The sequence below is a fragment of the Salmo salar genome, chromosome 18 (genome assembly GCF_965601325.2).
Source record: "Salmo salar chromosome 18, fSalSal1, whole genome shotgun sequence".
Taxonomy (NCBI): domain Eukaryota; kingdom Metazoa; phylum Chordata; class Actinopteri; order Salmoniformes; family Salmonidae; genus Salmo; species Salmo salar.
In genome coordinates this window covers 8,223,771-8,233,314 of record NC_138308.1, presented here as the reverse complement: position 1 = coordinate 8,233,314, position 9,544 = coordinate 8,223,771, and the positions used below count along the sequence as shown (strand labels likewise).

Sequence of the window (9,544 nt, the reverse complement as noted above, 5' to 3'; positions counted from 1 at the left end):
GTGGCTAGCGTATTTTAACGAGATGTTATAGTGTAAGACTAGCCTACTCGAGATATCAGATTGATTTTATTTTAGTGCTGACTCAAGTCCCCCTGTAGACTGCATGCGCATGTGCATCAGTCGGCTTCCTGACTCTCCGGTTAGCGCCATTTTCTTCCTCTTAGTTAGCTAGCTTAGCTACCGAATAAATACATTGATTAGGCCATCTTCTTGTTTATTTCAGCATACTCAGTTAGTCGGCATTCATACCAATCGATTTTTGAACATGGAAGACGAAAGCCACCCCAAAACGCTGTAAGTTCTCAACACAACAGCCACGACTTTGCCTCCTAGCTAGCTTGGCAATGTTAGCTAACTAACTGTTAACTAGCTAGATAACTATCGACCTCAACAGCTTCCTTATTTTAACCTCTCACTAGGCGAATCAGCATACCTTTTTCTCCCCAGTGAAACAACGGTTACAAGACTATCCAGTAGGCTGACCAAAATATTCGTAAACTTATGCAATATTACATTGCATGGCACATCAGCTCGCTAGCTAAGTTACCCAGCTACATAGATAACTAACGTTCGCTATCTTCATGTTATTGAAATGTCCCCATCATGGCTGGGATAACGTTATAGTAGTTACCTAGCCGGCAGCTAACTAAGTCATGCCTTTCTTTAGCCGACTCAACTCCACGATTTACGAGTTGAGTTTAATGGACTAGCTTTTCTCTTGTCTGCATACTGAAGTGATGAGGAAAAGGTGTTATTTGAAAAGAATTAGCTACTTAGTATCAAGACAAGTTGATAGTTATAGCTAACTATCTACTTTGGTTGGTAAATAAATAATAGCTACATAATAATTAGGCTATAATGAATTGCAAGAAGAGTGCCTTGTCCTCGTCTTTTGTTGACTAATTAGGCCTAATCCTTAAACCAAATAACACGTTCAATCTAACAACATTTTTGTCCGATCTAGAGGCTATACAGACAGACCTTTTGTCTAGTGCCAAAAGACTCCAAGCCAAAAGGAGTTCCCTAAATGGACAGATTTTTTTTTTCTCCAGAAATGTCTTCATTGGACAGATAGGGGCACACCTTCCCACAGTCGAGAAAAATCATATTTGTGTGCTTAAAACTAAATATTTGTGTAGTTAAATTTGATATTCAATAAATAACATTAAAGCCAATATTTGATGTAACTTAACTCATCCTATCCTTGCCTATCCTTAACCAGTGGCTTGAAGTACTTAAGTGAAAATGCATTACTAAATAAGTCGTTTTTTTGGGGGGGGGGGGTGTATCTGTACTTTACTTTACTATTTATATTTTTGACTACTTTTACTAAAATAAAATTGTTATTTTTACTCCATACACTTTCCCTGACACCCAAAAGTACTCATTACATTTATAATGCTTAGCAGTACAGGAAAATTGTCAAATTCACACTAATCAAGGAACATACCTGGTCATCCCTCCTGCCTCTGATCTGACGCACTCACAAAAAACATGCTTCGTTTGTAAGTTATGTTGGAGTGTGCCCCTGGCTATCCATAAATTAAAAAGATTAGCTTAATTTAAGGAATTTGAAATAATTTATACTTTTACTTTTGATACTTAAGTATATTTTTTCAATTACATTTACTTTTGATACTTAAGAATATTTCAAACTTTTACTGAAGTAGTATTTTACTGGGTGACTTTTACCTTTATATAAAATGACTCAAGTATCATTACTTTTACCCAAGTATGACAATTGGGTTATTTTTCCACCAGTGCTCCTGAGATCACTAATTTGCCCCATCTTTTCCCTAGGTATGTTGGTAACCTGTCCAGAGATGTAACAGAAATTTTGATTCTTCAGCTGTTCACCCAAATTGGACCTTGCAAAAGTTGTAAAATGATCACTGAGGTAAGACGTGTTCTGCTCTATTAGCTATGATGACTTATGGAGACATTTGTGTTGATGAGTTTCATTATCATGGATTATGCACTAGGTCAAGGAATTCAAGTCAGTATACAGGGTACTACTGTTAACCTTTTTGACTGTAACAGTGGTCATTGGCACATACCAGTTTTTCACATAATTCCATCCCTTTTTCCATTAGTTTTGAATCAATGTTGCCGTTTGGTCTTTATTTTCGCACATAAAACTGATAAAATTTGCATCATGTTGATAAACACACCATTACATTTACATAATTGCCTTGACATATCAAGGACAGGAAAGGTCATGTGTAATTAGCCTTACCCTTTTATAAAGCATTTAGCCTATATCCTTGCATAACCTAGCATTTCATTTTGATGCAGTTCTTTTTTCAATAATTTCATTGGCACCCAAAATGGATCGGTTTCAGCCCCTCCCCTAAACCCGTCTAATATCCTATTCCTTGCAGTTACCGTAGTTACAGGGGGAGAAGTGTAAACATGGTCTACCATGGGTTGCCGATATAATGGTTTCCAGTGGACCTGACCAATAGTTTGTCGAAGTCTCCAGCGTAGCTGGATGACACGGTGTAGCCTACCCTCATATGACCTACAGTGCATTCGGAAAGTATTCAGACACCTTGACTTTTTCCACGTTACATTACAGCCGTATTCTAAAATGGATTAAATCTAAAAAATGTCCCTGATCAATCTACACACAATACTGTGTGTAGATGATGACGAAGCGAAAACAGTTTTGAATACATTTTTTCTCATTTATAAAAATGTATATAAAAAAATACCTTTACTTAAGTATTCAGACCCTTTGCTATGAGACTCAAAATTAAGCTCAGGTGCATCCTGTTTCCATTGATCATCCTTGAGATGTTTTTACAACTTTATTAGAGTCCACCTGTGGTAAATTCAATTGATTGGACATGATTTGGAAAGGCACACACCTGTCTATATAAAGTCCCACAGTTGACAGTGCATGTCAGAGGAAAAACCAAGCCATGAGGTTGAAGGAATGGTCCGTAGAGCTCCGAGACAGGATCATGTCGAGGCACAGATCTAGGGAAGGGTACCAAAAATGTCTGCAGCACTGAAGGTCCCCAAGAACACAGTGGCCTTCATCATTCTTAGATGGAAGAAGTTTGGAAACACCAAGACTCTTCCTGGAGCTGACCGCCTGGCCAAACTGAGCAATCGAAGGGAGAACGGCCTTGGTCAGGGAGGTGACCAAGAACCCGATGGTCACTCTGACAGAGCTCCAGAGTTCCTCTGTGGAGATGGGAGAACCTTCCAGAAGAACAACCATGTCTGCAGCACTCCACCAATCAGGCCTTTATGGTAGTGGCCAGATGGAAGCCGCAACTCAGTAAAAGGCACATGACAGCCTGCTTAGAGTTTGCCAAAATGCACCTAAAGGAATCTGACCAGGAGAAACAAGATTCTCTTTTTTTGTATTAAAAAAACAAAAATATAACCTTTTTTTATTTAACTAGGAAAGTCAGTTAAGAACAAATTCTTATTTATAATAACAGCCAACCAAAACCCAGATGACGCTGGGCCAATTGTGTGCTGCCCTATGGGACTCTCAATCACGTCCGGATCTGATAGAGCCTGGAATCGAACCAGGGATTGTAGTGGTGTCTCTTGCACTGAGATGCAGTGCCTTAGACTGCTGCCCAACTCGAGAGCCCAAGATTGAACTATTTGGCCTGAATGCCAAGTGTCACGTCTGGAGGAAACGTGGCACCATCCCTACGATGAAGCGTGGTGGTAGCATCATGCTGTGGAGATGTTTTTTAGCAGCAGGGACTGGAAGACTAGTCAGGATTGAGGGAAAGATGAACAGAGCAAAGTAAAAAGATCCTTGAAGAAACCCTGCTCCACGGGGGACCAGTACGGAGAAAAAATTTGTGAAATGTATGCATTCACTACTGTAAGTCGCTCTGGATGAGAGCGTCTGCTAAATGACTAAAATGTAAATGAGTGCTCAGGACCTCCGGCTGGGGCGACGGTTCACCTTCCAACAGGACAACAACCCTAAGCAGACAGCTATGACAGTACAGGAGTGGCTTCGGGACAAGTCTCAATGTCCTAGAGTGGCCCAGCCTTAGCACGGACTTGAACCCGATCGAACATCTCTGGAGAGACCTGAAAATAGCTGTGCAGCAACGCTCCCCTTTCAATCAAACAGAGCTTGAGAGGATCTGCAGAGAAGAATGGGAGAAACTCCCCAAATACAGGTGTGCCATGCTTGTTGCGTCATACCCAAGAAGACCTGAGGCTGTAATCGCTGCCAAAGGTGCTTCAACAAAGTACTGAGTGAAGGGTCTGAATACTTACAGTTGAAGTCGGAAGTTTACATACACTTAGGTTTGAGTCATTAAAACTAATTTTTTTCAACCACTCCTCAAATTTCTTGTTAACAAACTATAGTTTTGGCAAGTTGGTTAGGACATCTACTTTGTGCATGACACAAGTCATTTTTCCAACAATTGTTTAGACAGATTATTTCACTTATAATTCACTGCATCACAATTCCAGTGGGTCTGAAGTTTCCATAACCTAAGTTGACAGTGCCTTTAAACAGCTTGGAAAATTCCAGTAAATTATGTCATGGTTTTAGAAGCTTCTGATAGGCTAATTGACATCATTTGAGTCAATTGGAGGTGTACCTGTGGATGTTTTGCAAGGCCTACCTTCAAGCTCAGTGCCTCTTTGCTTGACACCATAGGAAAAGCAAAAGAAATCAGCCAAGACTTCAATTTTTTTTGTAGACCTTCCCAATTTGGTTCATCCTTGGGGGCGATTTCCAAACACCTGAAGGTACTACGTTCATCTGTACAAACAATAGGACGCAAGTATAAACACCATGGGACCACGCAGCCGTCATACCACTCAGGAAGGAGACTCGTTCGATCTCCTAGAGATGAAAGTACTTTGGTGCAAAAAGTGCAAATCAATCCCAGAACAACAGCAAAGGACCTTGTGAAGATGCTGGAGGAAACGGGTACAAAAGTATCTTACATCCACAGTAAAATGAGTCCTATATCGACATAACCTGAAAGGCTGCTCAGCAAGGAAGAAGCCATTGCTCAAAAACCACCATTAAAAAGCCAGACTACGGTTTGCAACTGCACATGTTGACAAAGATCGTACTTTTTGGAGAAATGTCCTCTGGTCTTATGAAACAAAAATATAACTGTTTGGCCATAATGACCATCGTTATGTTTGGAGGAAAAATGGGGATGCTTGCAAGACGAAGAACACCATCCCAACCGTGAAGCACGGGGGTGGCAGCATCATGTTGTGGGGGTGCTTGCTGCAGGAGGGACTGGTGCGCTTCACAAAATAGATGGCATCATGAGGGAGGAAAATTATGTGGATATATTGAAGCAACAGCTCAAGACATCAGTCAGGAAGTTCAAGCTTGGTCGCAAATGGGTCTTCCAAATGGACAATGACCCCAAGCATACTTCCAAAGCTTTGGCAAAATGGCTTAAGGACAACAAAGTCAAGGTATTGGAATGGCCATCACAAAGCCCTGACCTCAATCCAATAGAACATTTGTGGGCAGAACTGGAAAAAGTGTGTGGGAGCAAGGCCTACAAACCTGCCTCAGTTACACCAGCTCTGTCAGGAGGAATGGGCCACAATTCACCCAACTTAATGTTGGGAAGCTTGTGGAAGGCTACCCAAAACGTTTGACCCAAGTTAAACAATTTAAAGGCAATGCTACCAAATACTAACTGAATGTATGTAAACTTCTGACCCACTGGGAATGTGATGAAAAAAATAAAAGCTGAAATAAGTAATTCTCTCTACTATTATTCTGACATTTCACATTCTGAAAATAGTGGTGATCCTAACTGACCTATTTTTACTAGGATTAAATGTCAGAAACTCAGTTTCCACAATTCAAATGTATTTGGCGTAGGTTCATGTAAACCTCTGACTTCAACTGTATGTAAATGTAATATTTCAGTTTTTTATTTGTAATAAATTTCCAAACATTTCAAAGACTTTTGGGTTTGTCATAATGGGCTATGGTGAGTGGATTTTTCTTTTTTCTTCTCAATTCAATAATTTTTGAATAAGGCTGTAACAAAACAATATGTGGAAAAAGTCTAGGGTTCTGAATACTTTGCAAATGCACTGTAGATGAGTTGAGACGTCTTAGGTTTGGTCTTTTTTTCCCCTTATTGATGTGTTCAGTCAGATGTTTTTACTAGTCGAAATGGGATGTATTCCATTTCAACAAATTTTCTTTCTCCTTTAAATGTATGATTCAGCCTAGTTCAGATGGCACCAATTGTAGTGGGTTCTATTTACATATTGTGCGATGAATGCAATCAGATTAAATTACTATTTAAAAAAATAAATAAAACCGATTTTGGCTGGTTAACCTTTGGCACACTTGTCCAAAAGAAAGAGGTTAGGGTTATGGAATCCCAGCCTTTTAAATATGATGGCCATGATTTGTATTGGATCACATCTGTTGCATATAGCAGCACTATTGATGATGCATGGTAATCCCCCAGTAGAGTAACATGGTCACTCAGTACTTGCAATTGTATTCCAAATATGTTTGGCAATAATATACTCTCCCAACTTTTTTTCTTCTCAGCAACCCGATAGCAGGAGGATGAACTCTTCTGTCGGATTTTCTGTTTTGCAGCAGTCAAGCAATGACCCCTATTGCTTTGTGGAGTTCTTTGAACATAGAGATGCTGCTGCTGCCCTAGCAGCCATGAATGGGAGGAAGATATTGGGAAAGGTAATTTTTCCACTCTGCAATGAAATACTCTCTCTGTGTGTGTGTGGTTGCTGGTTCTAACCCTTTCACAGTGGCTTTTAGGGACATGGAATGAATGCCTTTGCTCCACTTACATTTGATTGTTCTGTGACATGTTTTATCTTCAGGAGGTCAAAGTAAATTGGGCCACCACTCCAAGTAGCCAGAAGAAAGATACATCGAGTAAGTGTTTACATTTTGAACTTTTTCCTGTTTTACGTCAAAGTCAGTCGCTACATCAGGTAATAATAGTCATTATTTCTTGGCCGTTTCAGATCACTTCCATGTGTTTGTGGGAGACCTGAGCCCTGAGATCACCACTGAGGATATCAAAGCTGCATTTGCACCTTTTGGGAAAATATCGTAAGTTGCTTTGTGTTTTAAGCATTTTTGATTTAGTATGTTTCCTCTGACTTGACATCCTCTGGAGATTTGTTTTACTCAGTTATCTTTTTTGATCATTTTAGTAACTTTAGAGTTCTTCTCATAAAAATGTTTTTGTAAGGGGTCCATAAACAGAATAGATGTGTAACCACATGCTATGTAATATATTATACATTGTAGAATGCTAGTGAAGACATCAAAACTATGACTTAACACATGGAATCAGGTAGTAACTAAAAAAGTGTTAAACAAATCAAAATATATTTGAGATGCTTCAAAGTAGCCACCCTTGCACACTCTTGGCATTCTCTCAACCAGCTTCACCTGGAATGCTTTTCCAACAGTCTTGAAGGAGTTCCTACAAATGCTGAGCACTTGTTGGCTGCTTTTCCTTCACTCTGCGGTCCAACTCATCCCGAACCATCTCAACTGGGTTGAGGTTGGGTGATTGTGGAGGCCAGGTCATCTGATGCAGCACTTACACAACCTGGAGGTGTGTTGGGTCATTGTCCTGTTGAAAAACAAATGATAGTCCCACTAAGCGCAAACCAGATGGGATGGTGTATCACTGCAGAATTCTGTGGTAGCCATAATGGTTAAGTGTGCCTTGAATTTGAAATAAATCACAGCGTCACCAGCAAAGCACCATCACACCTCCTCCTTCGTGCTTCACGGTGGGAACCACACATGTGGAGATTATCCGTTCACCTACTCTGCGTCTCTCAAAGACACGGCGGTTGTAACCAAAAATCTCAAATTGGACTTATCGGACCAAATGACCGATTTCCACCGGTCTAATGTCCATTGCGTTTCTTGGCCCAAGCAAGTCTCTTCTTATTGGTGTCCTTTAGAAGTGGTTTCTTTGCAGCAATTCAACCATGAAGGCCTGATTACACGCAGTCTCCTCTGAACAGTTGATGTTGCTGTGACGCATTTATTTGGGCCTTAATCTGAGGTGCAGTTAACAATAATGAACTTATCCTCTGCAGCAGAGGTAACTCTGGGTCTTTCCTGTGGCGGTCCTCATGAGAGGCAGTTTCATCATAGTGCTTGATGGGTTTTTGCAACTGCACTTGAAGAAACGTTCAAAGTTCTTGAAATGTTCCGGATTGACTGACCTTCATGTCTTAAAGTAATGATGGACTTGATTGGTTCAAACGCATTAAGAAGGAAAGAAATTCCACAAATGAACTTTTAACCAGGCACACCTGTTAATTGAAATGCATTCCAGGTGACTACCTCATGAAGCTGGTTGAGAGAATGCAAAGAGTATGCAAAGCTGTCATCAAGGCTTGGGTGGCTGCTTTGAAGAATCTAAAATATATATTTTGATTTAACACTTTTTTTTCTCTTTTGGTTACTACATGATTACATATGTGTTATTTCATAGTTTTGATGTTTTCACTATTATTCTACAATGTAGAAAATAGTACAAATAAAGAAAAGCCTTGAAAGAGTAGGTGTGTCTTAACTTTTCACTGGTGCTGTAGATATAATTACTATGACTATTAGTTGAAATGCAATTTTAAAGCACATCACTCCCAGTCTTGATACACATAAATCACTATGCCTTTCATTAGTTAGTCATTCAACTGTTTTGATCATTGTGAGAAACAGGATGACAGAAGTGACACAAGCTCTTCTCAATTGTCACGTATAATATGGATATTGACTTTGTCTGTATCAGCCCCCCACCACTAATTTCACTCCCAACTTTTTTTGATTTGAATGTCTCCGCTTTCCATTCTCCCTCATTCTTTTTTGATTAATGTAGGAAATGGTAAGTAGTTTGTGATGACAAATTTAAGATGGAACTAGTATGTGTATCCCTGAAAAGCTTTCAGCCTTTCCATAGTTGTGAGTCTCAGCTAAGTAGTAGTGCTCTGGTTATTTTACAGAAACGCTTATAGGATTGGACAGGAGCTTGAAGGCTAACAACAAGGAACTGTACACACTGGAAACTCCGATGTAGACTTTTTCTTCTCATTTATTATTCCTTTCATTTGTCTTTTTTGTATTAACATGACCTAGTTTAGAATTTTCATACTCCAATATTCAGTATACAGTGGGGTCTGATATTGACACCCTTGATAAAGATGAGCAAAAATGACTGTGAAATAAATCATTCAAATATCCACCACCATATTTTACAGTAGGTATGGGGTTCTTTTCTGCTCATGCATTCTCATTTCGATGCCAAGCTCACCACTGGTGTGTGTGTGGCCAAAGAGCTCTACTTTCATGTCATCCAACAAATGTTAACACCTTGAGTTTGCTAAATGGCATTGGCACTTCGATTGGAACCGGTGCTTTGATCAGATGACATGAAAATGGAGCTCTTTGGCCACGCACACCAGTCGTGGGTTTGGCGACAATGAGAATGCATGAGCAGAGAAGAACCCCATACCTACTGTAAAATATGGTAGTGGATCTTTTGATGTTCTG

At 39.8% G+C, this 9,544-nt stretch overlaps 1 protein-coding gene across 3 annotated transcripts in view; it reads left to right on the top strand.

Moving 5' to 3' along the window:
• Positions 1 to 9,544, top strand: part of tial1 (TIA1 cytotoxic granule-associated RNA binding protein-like 1) — a 29,650-nt gene that overhangs the window by 764 nt on the left and 19,342 nt on the right. The window contains exons 1-5 of one of the 3 annotated variants that reach the window (XR_014381352.1): positions 33 to 294; positions 1,801 to 1,897; positions 6,548 to 6,697; positions 6,844 to 6,898; positions 6,991 to 7,078. Coding sequence is in view for 2 of the 3 variants with exons in the window: in XM_014154267.3 (XP_014009742.1) it covers positions 266 to 294; positions 1,801 to 1,897; positions 6,548 to 6,697; positions 6,844 to 6,898; positions 6,991 to 7,078 (419 nt within the window). In the remaining variant the exon portion in view is untranslated. Of the gene's footprint in view, positions 1 to 32; positions 295 to 1,800; positions 1,898 to 6,547; positions 6,698 to 6,843; positions 6,899 to 6,990; positions 7,079 to 9,544 lie in introns of those variants that run through there. The other 2 variants (XM_014154267.3, XM_014154268.3) reach the window with 2 other exon arrangements.